The sequence below is a fragment of the Oreochromis niloticus genome, linkage group LG15, assembly GCF_001858045.2.
Source record: "Oreochromis niloticus isolate F11D_XX linkage group LG15, O_niloticus_UMD_NMBU, whole genome shotgun sequence".
In the NCBI taxonomy this organism is placed as follows: domain Eukaryota; kingdom Metazoa; phylum Chordata; class Actinopteri; order Cichliformes; family Cichlidae; genus Oreochromis; species Oreochromis niloticus.
The window spans coordinates 4071092-4087472 of record NC_031980.2 but is presented as its reverse complement, the minus strand read 5'-3'; the positions used below and the strand labels follow the sequence as shown (position 1 = coordinate 4087472).

Below are 16381 nucleotides of genomic sequence, written 5' to 3'. Positions count from 1 at the left end.
AAAGTCAGTTGATGTGGCATTGTGGACTTCTCAGAAGCTCCTACGCTTAAGATTTTCTTCAGTGTATTTTTATAAGCTTATATTATTTCTAAGTTCATTTGATTGTAAATAGTATTTTTAAAAAAGGCCTCGTGAGAAAAGCGATTTCATGTAAGACATTTATCAGAAATGTATTTTACTGCAGTCGACGTGGGCGGGGGTCGAGCTTTTTCTGCCGGTATACCTCATATAATTGCGGTGTTTCTGAAAAGTACGCGAATGCGGCATAGACGTGCCTCAGATCCGGTGCAGGGCGGTATGAACCGGCTTCCCCAAGTTGTCACCGGAAGCCAGATACAAGAAGAGAAAATGATAACAAAATAAAAGTGCATTTTTAATACAATGTCCAAATGTTGCCGATGCAAATGCTAATACTGAAAACATTGCTGATTAGTTTTGAATGTTAATTTCTCTACATTCTGTGTCCCAATACAATAGTCTTAAAGTTTCTTTACATTTGTCACTGTTTTACAATAGGGTGTCTTAAAAAATGCATTTTTTCATTATAATAAAAAAAATAGGTAATATTATTCCAGCGGTACACCAAACATATAAAAAAAATTAAAACACAATATGTGTAAAAATTTCTGGAAACATGGATCATAAATTTCGTTCTGGTTCTTTTAGCTATCTCACAACCTCAACACAGGTAAAGCCATCATATTGGACAATGAGATGGAAAAAGTACACAACAAGTTGTAGCAGCATATATAAAAAAAACTTGTACCTTAATTTTGTGTAATCTAAAGAAATGGATATGTATATATCCAGGAGAACTTTACCAATCTTCTGGATATAATTTCGTTGACGTGGGGTCTGTAGTTTTACTTTTAAAAATATATCCCGGAAGCCGTATGTGACTTCTGGTCATTTAACGCACGCGCTGCCGGATGTTTGCTAAATCAGCTAAACAATAGTGAAGCTTTCAAGTCAGTCCATTAATTCTTAGTAAATCAACACTTAGTTGTGTCTTTAGGGGTTTTGCAAGGTTTCTGTCAGAACAGGGTTATATTTTCGGTGAGTGTTTTGGTTTCTCTTGAGGTAAAGCTTCCTGTCTATCTGGTGCTTGTTTCTCTGAACAGAGATGGGTGTTGTTGGATCGGCTGTTCAGATTAGCTTTAGCTTAGACCGACACCTGTCAGCGGGATAGGCGAAGTGTGTTTTCCGCGGGCTCTCCTTACGCGTGGGTGTCAGGAGCCGATACAGAGCTGCCAAGACTTAGAAGGTTAGTCGCTTCTCTTTGTATTTTTCTACTTTTCGGACTTTTAACGATGTTTTTGTGACACAATTTCTATTAACACATAAGCTAGATTAATGTGCATTTTACGTGGAGTTAACGCGCTAATTATTGCTAATAAGATAAATGACATTACTATTACTTCCTAGATAATGTAATTTTGATAATGTCGCAAGTTTTTAGCAGACTGTGGCCTCACTTTGAACAGTCCTGTGCTTCGCATGTTTTCTAGCTTAAATTGTATTAGTTGTATCTGTAGTTTAGAATTGCACAAACTAATTTATGTTTATTATCTTACAGCTTGTTTGCGCCACCTATTTCTGTTTGTTCCCCTGTAAACAATGGAGACCTGTGAGGTGACTTTGGCAATCAGGGGAGAGACATCCCCAGGTATATCTGATAAACTTGGTGTGACCTTTAACCTGTTTTCTCCATGATACTTGTATCAGAAGGCTGATGACTTTGTTTCAGTTTGTAGCCATGCCCCATTCATTTTTTTCTCATAAGGGTCGTCGAGTTCATGGCTTGTTTGGATTTTTCATAGGTGAGGTATTTGCTGTTGTTGGTAGCTGTGAAGCCTTGGGAAGCTGGAGCCACCAAAAAGCTGTGACTCTTCATCCTGTTGGTGGTGATGAGTAAGTTAAACTTTTTTGTGTATATTGTAAATACTTATATACAGGTTGCTCCCCCCCCTTACAGTTTGTGGCCAAGTGTCATTTATAATTACCTTGTCAGAATAAAAAAGTAAGCTGTGTGGGTTTTTCTCCGTAGATGTATGTGGACTACGACAGTCACTGTGCCTAAGGGTGTTGTTACCCAGTACCGCTATTTCAAAGGCTTCTTTCTAGAGTCCAAGGTGAGCCGCTTTTCACTATTTTATTGTCCCCCACATGAAAGATTAATTCCCCTGTAGTCATAAAAGATCCACTGAATAGACTAGACTAGCTATTGTTTGTTTTGAAGCAAGGTTTGTGGGTTATTGTGGTGTGTGTGATTCTTTGAGCCTTAGTATTTTTTCTATTGATGTCATTTTCAGCTCATCAGCAGGAAAAAAGAGAAAAAAATCCCTGAAATTCTTCCATATAGCAAAAGTCATTGTAAACCTCAACAGTTTATACCAATTTGTGAGAATAAATATTAGAAAGCATATCAGTTGCCCTGGTTTAAGATGGTATCTACACGAACGCTGTGTGTTACTGCCTGTACCTCTGTGTTTACCTTCTCAGAAACATCTGTCAGTGTTGGCCAGCCACAGACAAACTGCCCAGGTGGCCTCCTCTAATATAGCAGTGGGCCTTCATTGCGCCTCTAAGCCTCGTGTGTGAAAATAGGCATAGAAAACAAACTGAGAGAGCAGAGATCAAAATTCCTTAGAAGGAAAAACCCCCCACTGTGTATGCTTTGCTACAGTTCCTGTTGACTTTGTTTAGTCTAAACTTAGGGTGTGTTTTTATGCTTTTTCTAAAGCAGGTGGAGCGCTCTTTGTGTGAGGATGACTTAACCTGATTTCATAATGTGTTTGTACTGTGTTTCAACAAGATGCTATGTAGATTACAGAAAAATCTCTGCAAGCTCACACTTGATGCCTTACTGGTTTAATTTAAGAACAGCTCCCCATTTTATGAAGTATGTTTTTGGGGGGGGTTTTTTTTGTTTCTTTCTTTCTTTGTTTTTGTTTTTGTTTTATCGCACTTCAACTCAAGTTCCTAATATTATTGTGTTTAAAAAGTCCTAACAGGCAAAAAAAAAAGAAAAAAGATTTTAAATAAATGACAAGATGTCTTTAACTAGGTGGTGAACTGACAGCCATTGAGTCTTCTAGGGAGGTTTTTCCTCTTCCTCTTTTGCCAAGTGTTTCTTGTAAAAAAAAAAAAAAATAAATAAATAAAATAAAATAAATTTTTAAAAAAAATAGCTGGTTTCTTTTAAGAATACTCAACAGTCTTGGCTTTACATTGTTATCTATGATTTGGTGCTTTTTTTAAATTGGGGAGTATAATACATTAGTCTAAATTCTAAAAATGTATTGGTATATACATGTTGTTGCTGTATATATTACTTAGTTAAAAGAAGATAACATAAACAAAGAAATGTTTCCTTTTTTTGGTTTTTTTTTACGTCACTAACAAATCCACTTTTCAGATTTCAATCCATGGTGGCTGACTGCCCTTTCTGGGGATCGGTGACTATGCTGGCTCTAATTCCTTTCTCACGGTCTGGTCCAAAGACAGCTTTGAGACCAGACTGAAAAGTAGGTTAATGTGTCTGATTTGAAAACCCTAACATTGTACCAAACATTGGAATTGCAGAGTGCAGGTGGTCCCTGTCAAGTGATAGTCAATATGTGGGAGACCCATCATCGCCCCCGCACGATGAGCCCCACAGGTATAGACCAACAGAAAATGGTGCAAGGTTTGGTTGGGTTGGGATTGATTAAGTGTGTCATACTCAACCCCCCTTTAAACCCCCCATTCCCTATTCTAACAGTTACCTGTAAACACCAGTGTAGAGTCTGTTCAGGCTTATCCTACTGAGGGTTTTGTTGTTTTGGATAACACTCATGCCTGAATTGGCATTTCCACCTGGCTGCAGTGTTTCCTCTTTAAACCTTGTCTGCCTGGAGCTTTTTGCCTTTTTGATGCTGTGCGTATGCTTTGGGGAGATATTTGGCGAAAAAGATGTACGATAATCCTAAGCCAAGGAGGAGACACTGCAGAGCAGCTGATATTATGATCTGCTATTGTAAAGCTCTCTTTGTTAACAAGCTTTTGTGTTGTTTAAAAAACAAACCTCATTCAAAATGAGCTTGAAATGCTGCTTACACACCCTACTGATTTCCTTTTTTGACCACACCTTATCACCCTATTCTTATTTTTGTGTGCTATTTTAGTCCTTTAAAAAAGCATTTCCTACTGCAGTAGGAATTTGTTAGAAGTATTGCTTTCTTTGATTTCTGCTTTATAAATTTCGCACTAAAGTAATATCAATGCTTTGCTTATACTAAGTGTTGTAGTTAAATATTGTTCTGGGAAAAATGGATTTGATTGCTAAGTCAATTTTTCTGATGTTGAGACAAGTCAAATTCAGAGCAAACCAATGTAGGCCAAAACTTGGAATCTGGTTTATTCTAAGCAACAGTTAAATTAAGATTTAAAATACTATATTTATTCCAGATCAGTTTGGAAAATTCTCAAATCCTCTGATTTGATCTGACTTCAACTTTTGTCTCCACAAGATCCTTTTGTCCCATTTCTAATTCTCTTATCTTTTACTGCAGCAACACACCAGAATATTGATGATGGACAGTTTGGATTTCACAGTAAGTTGGAATTAAAAATGCAAAAAAGCACACAATAACAAAGTACAATAACTGCACTTTGTTGTGTGGCATAGATTTTTAATTACATCATAGTTCCTTTCTTAACATATTATAGCCATCACCAGTTCTGTGGTCAGCATTCATGAGACACAGAGTGGATGTGAAGTCTGATCACATGCTTCCTGTCTGTGTCTTCTCTTTCTGCAGATGGGATAAACTGTGTTGACTCTGGGTGGCTGACATGTCAGACAGAAATTCGCTTACGTCTGCACCATTCTAAGAAGGCTCCAGTGTCCATCACTAAGAAGAAATTCAAGAAGTCTCGCTTCAGGTATTGATTACACAGAGGCTAAATTTTAAACCAGCTACAGAAAGCATCACAGCACAGATCGTTAATGTGCAGTCGTTACCTGATCGATCTTTCACCTGAGTTAAAGAAGTCCTGCATAAGTATCTATAAACGACAGCTGAAATTATAAGCTTAATCATTTGATGCAAAATGTCTTTACAGTATGTGTTTGAATGTGGTTTTAGCTGAACTGTTGTACCTGTTTATGCAGGATCAAGTTGACATTAGAGGGCGTTGAGGAAGAGGAAGACGATGAGGAAGAAAACGAGCTCAGTCCTTCATCTTGGCACAAGATGACCAGCACTCTGGAAATCAGTATGATTAGTGCCAATGGCTATAAGTCACGCCACTCGCAGCCTGAGTGTGGCTATGCTCTGGAGCCTTCCCAGTGGACTGAGTACAGTATTCACACCATGGACCCAGATAACCTTGAGCTCACATTTGAGTTCTTTGAGGTAATCCTCCTGGGATCACTGTCTCTAATAATTCTGTACATCTGGCAATTGATGGTGAAAGGAAAGTAAATCAGCACAGCTGGTATTTATTTTGGTAAATTGAGTTGTGTTGTAGTAATCCAGTGTCTCTGTTTAACAGGAGGATCTGAGTGAGCATGTAGTCCAGGGGGGACATCCATCCAGGATATGTGGGCACTGCCTGCCTCCTCTCTTCTTCATTTTTGGAGAGTGGCAATGATATTGGAGTAGTTACTCTTCCCATAATGGGACGGAATTCCAGGCAGACCATTGGAAAAGTAAGAGGTAAGGTTTCTTTTTTTTCTCAAATATTTATTTATGACAAAATGAGATACAATCTACATACATTCATGACCAGCTTGAGTTTCCTTTTACATGTTTGCCAGTATTTATGCATACTGTGAATATACAAACATGTTAACTTATTAATTCATTTTAGTGGATTACCTGGTAATCCGACCCATTCGGGGACTGCAGTGTGACATGAGCTCTTCATACACAAAGTACTGGAAAAAGAGAGGTACTTTGGATGTGGGTCACAGGGGAGCAGGCAGCACCCATGCAGCCAAGTGAGTGATGATCTTTGCCTACAACCCAACTGAAAATTAAACATTTGCTGCTCTGTGTTTGTCTTCAGATAAGATTCAGATTGTTTTCAAGATATGGTTCATCACACATTTTGATATGATAATATAACCATTGACATCCATCATGCAACATTTTATGTGATCTTGTGGTTATTTTGTGTTTAACAGGCACCACAGAGTCCGAGAAAACACAATAGCCTCATTTAAAAGTGCTGCTAAGCATGTAAGTCACCAAGAAGATTATTGCATGAGTCAGTACTACTGCCCTGCTATTGGATCTACTAAATTTGTTTTCTTTCTGTATTCATAGGGCGTAGCCTTTGTAGAGTTCGATGTTCACCTCTCCAAAGATGCTGTTCCTATTGTATACCATGACCTGACTTGCTGCATATCCACTAAGAAGGTAAACTATGATTGTAGTTGGCTCCTCAGAGCCAATGAGAGAAATTCATAGTAGCACCACATGATCAGTTTTTCTATAATGAGTCCTATGTCGTGCTAATATTTTGTCTCACACACAGAAAAATGACAAGAACCTGGAACTCATTGAGGTGCCAGTCAAAGACCTGACATATGACCAGCTGCAGCTTTTGAAGGTAATAATGCTGTTCAAGTTAAATCTGTCTGTCATGGTTGTGTCAGCTTAGGATTGTCATCAATCAGCCAGCTTGACCTATAATTCCTGAGCTATACCTCTGCACAAAAAGGTAAAAGGTTTCCAAACCATACCTTTCATAACAGTTGTAACAGCTGTAAAACAAAAAAAAAAAGTCTGATAGCATTGCAAAACTTCTTACAGATATTGAATGATGGATGCCTTTCCTCTGCTTCTGTTGTCAACACCAGAATAAAATCAAATGCTCAGTAGAGTGGATCATAGTGAAAAGCTCCTTTGGTGATGTGAATAGATATTCAAAGTATCACATTGGAACCAAAACTACATGTTACCCACCTGTTTGCCTAAAGCCGTAATGGGGGGGAAAGAGCGAGTTTAAAAAAAAAAAAAAAATGTCCTATTGATTGCTTTATTGATCATACAAGAAACATCATGGTCCCCTGCACTGATGCAGAGGTCAAATTGTTACCTAACAATCATTTAGCAAGACTGCGAGAAAAAAAATCTACCAGCTCGAATTTTGGTGGAATTGATTACATTTCACATTCTGATCAGTTTCTTTAAAACTGTGAAACTTGTTAATGAAAAAAGTTTTTGTTTTTGTTTTTGTTTTTTTTGTGTGTGGGGGGGGTGTTTTTAATTAGTTTATTTATTTTTGGTTTGTTTATTTGTTTGTTTTTTTTCACAGCTGGCTCATGTCACTGCAATGAAAGTAAACGATCACAAAGGTGTGCATTTATTTATTTATTTAGTTACTCTTTCAATACTCACATGATCATGCTAAGACCTTGGTTCAAAGAGTAAAATGGCTTGGTCATCAAATGATATTGTCATGTTTATAGAGATTTTGCTTTGTTGCATGAGGTGTTTACATAAGCTTTGTTATTTAAGCAATAATTTGTCTTGTACACTGTGGATGAGGAGACCAGCATGCAGTTTGTTTATCCAAACTTGTTTTGTACACATCACATCTTGCAAAGATATGTTGAATGTTGAGGATAACTCGTACAATGTAGAGTAATCTGTTTTCGTTTGCTCAGATCTGCTGGATGATGAAGATGAAATTGATGAGCATCAGCCATTCCCTTCGCTCTCACAGGTAAATGACATAATTTGATTGAACCATCTGCTTCTCTTCCTCTTTATGTGACAGTGAAATAAAGGATTTTGCTCTCTACGTCTCTACAGATCTTCCAAGCTGTTCCTGAAAACGTCGGCTTCAATATCGAGCTCAAGTGGATCTGCCAGATGAAGGTTAATATTCAGAAGTAAAGTCAAACGTTCAAAACCGTCATTATCAAAATAACCTGATGTTGTTGGTGATGCTTTGTATTGACAGGATGGGTCATGGGACGGAAACTTATCATCTTACTTCAACATGAACACCTTTTTGGACATCGTCCTGACAGATGTTCTGCAGAAAGGTGGAAAAAGACGCATCGTGTTCTCCTGTTTTGACCCGGACATCTGCACCATGTGAGTGCAAAAGGATTAACAGGGCCACATGTTAACACTCTTGAGATAAACTGCGTGGTATACACAAATGCTAAACACTTATATGTGGATGGATAAAGTGTATATTCAGTTGGAAGAAATAATTTTTTTGAAAATCCTCAGACTGTATTTTTACAAGAGTTGCTTTAAATAAGTTGTTGCTGAAAAATCTCTTTGTTAGGGCATCTTTAGGTAGTTCAGTCTCATAGTAAAGCATGGCTCTGGATGTTTAGCTACTTGATAGAGTCCTATTCTCTTATTAGATTTAACCCATGAACAGATGTTGCCCTTCCAGGATTTAGTCATTAATAGGTGCTGTCCAGCAGTTTGTGATATCTGTTTGTGCTTGTCCTTCAGGGTGCGTCATAAGCAGAACAAGTACCCCATCCTCTTCCTCACTCAGGGAATTTCAGACAAGTATCCTGAGCTGATGGACATCCGGTGCCAGTCCACTAAAATTGCCATGAGCTTCGCCCAGAGTGAAAATATTCTGGTGAGATAGAACCGCGTGCTTTACTACAATGATTAGTCTTCAGGTTTTTCAGTTTTTGGAATTTAGCCATATTTTCTTCCCAATAAAGATTATATTGGCACTGTAGCATTTGAAAAATACTACATGTGTATTGTTTTCTTTGTACTACTGCTACTGAATATGTTGTGTATAGTCAGTCATCTTGAATGTTTCAGTCCGAAAGGCTGAGAATACTTTAGTAATGCATCCTCTCCGCTTTATGTAAGAAGGTATTTATTAATTTATTTTTAGGATGGACCGCATTTAATCTAATCTATATATGACTGTCATTTTCCAGGGAATCAGCGCCCACACAGAAGAGCTGTTAAAGCACCTTACCTACATCGGGGATGCCCAGTCCAAAGGCCTAGTAGTGTTCAGCTGGGGGGATGACAACAATGATCACGAAACCAGAAGGAAGCTGAGACAGCAGGGAATCGACGGGCTCATCTATGACAGGTAGGTTCAGTAACCTTGCTTATCTGTGGCTGCCACGTTAATTTATTGTTGCATAGACTAGTTCAAGGTTCAAGGTAAGGAGCAATAAGGAAGGACTTGTCTCCTATTTAGTTGGCCTGTACTGAAGTCAGTATATTCTCCTGTTAATTATTGCACACTGCTATATTTGCACTACTCGGTTATGTAATTTGAGATGAGAACCTACACAAGTGTAATCTTACTGGGCAAAAGTACAAGTGACATAAACAAAATCTTGTGTTTGGGTGTGTTTTTGTTTTTCTTTCTGTTTTTTGTGAGTTTTCCAAGCAGAGTTTCTGAAACCCGATAAAACCAAATTAGTTATTTTAACTGTTGGTAATCACACTTGGTGTTGTGTGAATTTCCAGGCCTGTGGGCTGCTCACTTTGTTGCCATTATGTTCTCTTGGAGCTTGTGATTATGTTACTTGTCAGACTTATAGGATTCACATTGTTAGGCTTGCTTTACATTTCAGCCCAGTCACAGTTTTTCCTCGGTCCAATTGTCCTCTAATAGGAGAACAGTGAATTCCTTTCTGAGCATTTTGCTTTCCGTTTTATTAAGTTTCAGGGACATTATGTTACTGTTGTGTTGTTTCGGGGCTGACTCATTTGGCAGTGCTCTGCACATAAATGATTAACAGATATGTTATATATCTGTATGTTCACACAGAAATACACGTGACTTGTATTGCAGAGTCTGAGTTTGCATATAGAGCTGTTTTGGTACATGCTGTACATGTTATCTACACCTGCCACCTACTAATATCATTAACATTGTCACAGTCTAGGCAGTATAGATTCAAGATGGCAGTGGCAGCACAATTTACATCTAGTACAATGTTTATTTGATACTAGTTGGTTAATGTGCAGATCACTTGAAAGTGGAAGCTCCTTTTAATCCTCATCTAGAAAGGAACAAAATCATTATTTTATCCACTCTACAAATATGCTATCTGTGCTTTGGTATAGAGGGTTGTAACTCACTAAATGAGCTACTAACTTCTACAGTAAAGAAACCAACACTGATAATATCGTAAAGTATACACAAAGTATCTGAAACACCTGTTTGTTAAATAACACTTTGTACTCCACACTCTGTTGTGTTTCTGCTCTGGCTGAGACTGCAGGGTATTCACAGGCCTTTCAGGTTTATCAGGGATTATTGCATTCCAAGATCCTTTTCTTATCACGGAGTACAATACTGAGCTGTTTTCCAGCTTCTTTTTCAGGTTTACAGAGTTATATAATTCAGTGCTGGGACACATTTTAATTATTTGGTACTGGCGTAGCTTTTGACACTAAAGCTTCGAGTATTTATTGACTAATTTGTGAGTGTAAAATGAATGCACACAATGTGCCAGTGCTGTTACATAAAGCTTGGCTGGAGCTGTAGGCAGGGTGACAGGGTTTTCTCTGGTCTTTCGCAAAGCTGCGTGGTCAGCAGAGCCTGTCTGTTATCAGTTTCAGTTCCATGTCTGACTGTACAATGACAGTGACTCTACATTCCCGTTAGCACTTTCCCCCAGATTTCTGCAGACCCCTGCAGAAAAGACAACAGCCGCTCACACTCTAGTTTGTGTTTTAACACCTGTTTTAACCCATCACAAACCAGTTGACCTCTCCAGGTAGTTGTTGTTGTTATAACTGTGCCTCTTTCTTACAGAATTTCTGAAAGCTTGGTTCCATATTTTGACTCAAGTTCTCCAGATTCCCGTAATGTCTCTCTGGTTTCTGGCTGTGTTTTTGCTTATTTTTCCTCTGAACACTCCTTGGCTTGTTTTTTGGTTCCCTGCCCCTTTAAAAATACAGCTTGAATGAATCTCACTCATTAAAAGCTGAAAGAACAAAAGGATGTTCTTGACAATGATGCAAGACGGTTGACTTATCATCTTTTCCTTCCATAATCCACTTGATGTTTGAGTAGCAGTGGCATTTTTCTAAACGTAATTGTAATAATCAGTTGTTTTGATTGGTCAACTGCCATGTTCATCATTTCCTAGTTTTGTTAGCTGAAAGCGGCTTCACTTCCTTTTTAATAATGCCTGTATTGTTTGGGTATGCTTTGAAAGGCCTCCTTATTACATGCTTCATTTTAAACTGTACACAGTGATGTTGAACTTTTAAACAAAGAAGGCAGAAAGAGCAAATGGCTTGTTTGGTGCATGAGACGGCGCCTCTGGAGACGTTGGCTTGTGTATGAACTACTTTAACAGCTAGTTTTAATCTTATTCGCGTAGTACTAAAATATGAATGTTGCATAACACCAAGCCACCTATTAAAGCATGCATACTCACTGTGTAGTTTTAGATGGCTCACAAAGGTATTTTGTTGGGTATAACAGCATTATTCTTCACAAATGTGTTCTTTTTTTGTTTTTTTGTTTTTGCACTTATGGGGCTTGTGGATGATCTGCTTTTACTACAACTCTGTATGTACAAAAGGGCTGATTGCACTGGACCCTCTGTCTTTATTTTGTGAACCTATTTAACAGCCTGTTTCATGAAAGGATGTTAGACTTACATCGCTCAATATTTGATGTTTTCATTGTTATTGGAGTCTCATATCTGACTTCCTTTGAGTGCACATACTTACACAGACATGCCGATAATGATTATGTCCTACAAAAGGGATCGTAGATGCTTTTGTTTGTACTCAACCTAATCTGCTTTGGTTCAGAAAGTGAGCCATCCAGTTTTTAATTTATGTATTGCCCATTCACAAAAACATCTACTTCATATTGGAAGGAATGCCTTATAAGCCACTGGATATGTAACATACCCAGCAGGTTCAAAAACAAAAACTGGGGTCTTCAAAGAATGGATGGGATCTAAAACGTCTGCAGAAAAAGACAGCTCCTCACTTGCAGAATGGTCACCAGTGCAATCATTTCCCTGACCCGAATGAATGCAACAAATCCTGCTGATTGTATTAATGTGGGTGCATGGAAAAAATGAATGTGAATATCTGTAAAATTATCACTCTTCTTGATGGTTTAGAGCAGAACAGAAGTATATTCCGTTGCTTGGTGGAGATTGTTATTGAACTTATGTGAGGAACAGATAAACTAAAGTTTTGTTAGTACTTTTCTGTGATTTGTTCTGTGCCATTGATTGAGTTGGTGCCATTGTACCAGCATACTTGTGTACTCGATACTGTCACTGATCTAACTGCTAGCATGTCTTTTCTTTTTCTTTTTTCCCCCCACAACTAGTATTGGTGAGGACTCAATAGAACAGCCAAACATCTTCCAGATAGAGGAACAACACTCCCTGCAGGAGGTTATTACAGAGGAGACCCTAAAGAGCTCATCTTGTTCCTGCTACTCCATCCCCTGCTCCCTGGCACCATGCATTGCCTCAAAGAACCGTGGTGGAAATGGCGAGTCAGACTCTGGTCTCAGCTCCTCATAAATATCCATAAAGCTCTACCTTTCTCTGTACTGTTGCTACACAGATGCACTCAAGAGGACCAAGGTAGAAATAGGTGACTCTAGAAGGTTCCCTCCTTCGTACGGTTATATCACTAAAACCACTCAGACCATCTTCACTCCACTCCAGTCGTTAGCAGGTTTTTGCAAACTGTCGTTTAGCTTCAGTGAAGTTTTATTATTTACTTTCTGTCGAACACGTGTATGTTTAGCCAAAAGGCGAAAGCAGCCTCAAATGCTTTTCGTTTTTCCCTGACACACACCGGCCTGTTTGTGTAAGAGCAGTCTGCACAGACGTTTTCATCATGCTGGAAAAGAGGTTAAGCTGACAAATTGTTCATGAGTGGATATTTATTAAGCCAATGTTACATCTGTTCTGTCGGTCTACGTGCTCAAAATGAAAACATTTCTATGTATTACAGGTGTGAAGGTGTAACACGAATGCAAAATGCATGCGATGTGGTGCAGGGGTATGTTATTTTTATGTGCGTGTAGCCATGATTTATTGATCCTAAATATCAATAAGTAATAATTTGGAAGTTTTTTTTTTCCCAAATAGTCAGTTGCTGGGTTGGTTTTGCATACTACAAGTTCACTGCGCACAAAAAATGTTCCAATTTGATGATGTTTAGAGGTTACCAAACCACTCTGAAGGCATCATAAAGAGGATCAAACTCCTGTTTATTGACTTGGTAATAAGTAGCCATTATTTTAACTTAGACACAGCACACTGGATGTACTGATTACTTTTTTTTTCTCCTTTGTACTTGATTTGAGGGAAAACGGGAAACTGTTTTTATTTGCAGTGCACATTTATACCACAGCCTTAAAGGGGAATAATGCTTATGTTTGCCTTTTTATTTGAACATTACCAATACCTCACTCACCATCAATTAGAATAGACTTGAGTTGAGATGCATACACTTCCATACTGTGTATATATTATTGGAATTCACAACACCAATGATGGTTTTTGGGTGGCAGACTCATTTCTGGTGGATATTATCCTTTTTAGAAGTCTGGAAATCTGTGTTATCGCACAATTTTTAACCACAAAGACTGATGATTGCTGCCTGTATCATCTGTGTATCTGTACAACTGAACAACTGGAAGACTGAAAGTGTCTAAGGTGTAATATAACTACCAGTTCAGTATAAATAAAAAAAAAAAAACAACAGATGAATATTATCTTTGACTTTTGTTTTTCCAAGAAACTTAACGTTTCACATTTTCATAATAGTCACAGCCTAACTAAGAATTTCCATTTGATCTTTTGATTTTAATGGATCTGCATTTTCGTTGTACCAAAGCTGCACAGCAATATGACTGAGTCACTGTTACAAAGCTGTAATCTGTACTTGAACTGTTCAGCCAGGTGTAGCCAGTGTGTAATTACCCTTCACTGGTTTTCCCTTGAAAGTTTCTACTGTAGAAGATGAGTCAGCAAACGTCAACAAACCAGTGACCTGAACTGTTCAATATCAAAATTAATCAGTAACTGTTCTGTAGCAGCTTTACTGTTACCGTATCTTATCTATCTATATCTTGACTGTAAACATGGCTTTTAATGTATTTTCTCATTTAAGCCATTTTGCATTATTAGAAACTGGTTTAAAATTATGAACGTAGTACAACGAGTACCTTTTACAATATTGGAAAACCCATAAACAATTGCAAAATGCATGAATTTTTTTCTTGACGCAAAAACTAAATTTAATCATGTAGTAATGTCTTTATTGCTTCTGCTTTTTAGATTAGAGTTTCATTTATCAGGTTGCTTGTTACAGATGCAGCCAGACTAGTAAAACAAACATTAAATGCAGATAAGAGAGCTGTTCTTAGTAACTTACATTAAAAGGTCAAAGTAAACAGACTCATACGAGGTCATGACAAATGCCATTTCCAGGGAGTTACTCTTTATTTGGAGATAAGTTCAAGACATACTGATACGTTCACTGTTTGCCAACTTTCCACCAATGTAGCCTGGACTCTCCAGACCTCTCTGCACAAGAAGACTCAACGAGGACCATAAATACTGCGGATACTCAGCAGATTTTATGTCAGCAAGGCTGGTTTAGAAGCCTGTCACTGACTCTGATTTCATCCTGGTACAGCCTCACTGTTATACACAACACTCTCTCGGATTACCAAACAGGCTGGTGAGATAACAGGTTCTGTTCAAACACCACTGTCTGAGTGGTATTGGCTCACTTACTAGGAAGGCCATTGTGACCACACAGAACCCCCTTGCACCATCTCCATCAGTGCTGTTACCATCAGGCTGGCATAATTGAGTCCCCTTGGCTAAGACAAAGGTCAACAGAGGATCATTTATCCCTCAGCTTTAAATATTTTAAATAAAAGTTTTCTAAATTATGTTATCTTTGTATCATCACAGACTGATGTTTGACTCTGATGCCCTTTATCAGTGTTGGTGTTACTTTTTTCTATTTAGAGCGTTGTCACAGATGAGTTTTCTATCCGCTGCTTTGTGACAAACAATAAAGTTGTTTCTATTCTCTTGTGCTTTAAGGACACCACCCATGTCCTTAAAGTCCGTCCTTATCATCATTATGTTGCAAATGGTGCAGAGAATTGTAAACAAAAGAGCTGGAGCGCACTCTGCTGGACAAACTGTGCAATGACACTATAATCTTTCAGAAAAAAAGAGACCGTTTTTTCATCATACCCGGGACAAAACACTTTGCAGATGATATGCTGTATGTCTGTGGTATGTCAGCATTTTTCAGGCTCTAGAAATAGAAATTCCCTTACATCAGATAACAGCTTAAAGTGTTATTCTGTAATATAAGCGCTTTGGGGTCCTTAGGGACTAGTAAAGCGCTAAATAAATACAGGCCATTTACCATTTTACCATAAAATATAAAGACAACATATTAGCAATTTAACTAATAATATTTTTGATTTTCTGAAAGAAAACAATATCTAATATACAAATTTTATACTTAATGAGAGTCAGACATATCCAGATAATATAGGGACAGCACACAGTGTTTACCACACTGACTTCTGCTCTTGTAAGCATTTGAAATATGAGAGCACCGGCTGTTTTCCCACTCTTGATTGACATACAAGTTGCTGCTGTATGCAGACTTTGGTCCACATATATAGCCTACAGCACTCTGCTTAAGCCTTGATAGAGCCTCATTGCTTTATATTTTGCTAAGGAAACGGGAAATAGGGGCAGCAATTTATGGAAACATGCAAATATCCTTGAAAATAGAGTACATAAGGCAAAGGAGTTTGCAGAGTTCCAACAGTTGAAAGTCCTGCCTCCAAACACCACACTTCAGACGATCACAATAGTGTCTTTCTCAAATACCTTTTAGAAATCTTAAAAGTTTATAAATGTTAGAGCAGCTGAGCTAGGGCGCTATGTACGGTCACATGTTACGTCAGTTTGATATTAAGCCCTTATTGAGAATTTCCAATTCACCAGGAAAATTGAGTCAAGGTCTAATTGTACCCAATGGCATTGTTTTGCTGAACCCATAAAATGAATTAGATTTTCAAAATGCACGTTTCCCTCTACACTTTAATTTAGTTAAAAAAGGACAGAACTGCACACGCACAGTATAATGTAAGCAATTTGAAGTTTTGTCAAAATAGCATCAGCAACAAAAAGTTGTTTGAGCTTCATTTAGCAAAATGAATAGGAAAGTCAAAATGTTTATAGTATAATTAACCGAGAGGCAGTTGCACTGCTTTAGCGCCCTCTGCTGTACAGAAACGCAAAGGACACTAATTGTTGTGTTTCTAAATTCAGACAAAAATATTTTATTTATTATTAAACTATATGTTTTAAAAAATAATTGCTGCAGAAAAAAAT

At 37.9% G+C, this 16381-nt stretch overlaps 1 protein-coding gene across 1 annotated transcript; it reads left to right on the top strand.

Annotated features, from left to right (window-relative positions):
• Window positions 1-788: 788 nt before the first annotated feature.
• gpcpd1 (glycerophosphocholine phosphodiesterase 1) lies at window positions 789-13703 on the top strand. Its single transcript, XM_013268813.3, is given in 21 exon segments — window positions 789-1264; window positions 1577-1666; window positions 1821-1911; window positions 2048-2132; window positions 3586-3661; window positions 4554-4595; window positions 4803-4926; window positions 5156-5399; window positions 5539-5565; window positions 5567-5702; window positions 5857-5986; window positions 6173-6227; window positions 6315-6407; window positions 6526-6600; window positions 7309-7348; window positions 7661-7719; window positions 7809-7874; window positions 7960-8096; window positions 8472-8607; window positions 8924-9084; window positions 12316-13703. Coding segments are annotated over 20 exon segments (2025 nt in total). The 5' UTR covers window positions 789-1264; window positions 1577-1617; the 3' UTR covers window positions 12515-13703.
• The last annotated feature ends 2678 nt before the right edge of the window (window positions 13704-16381 follow it).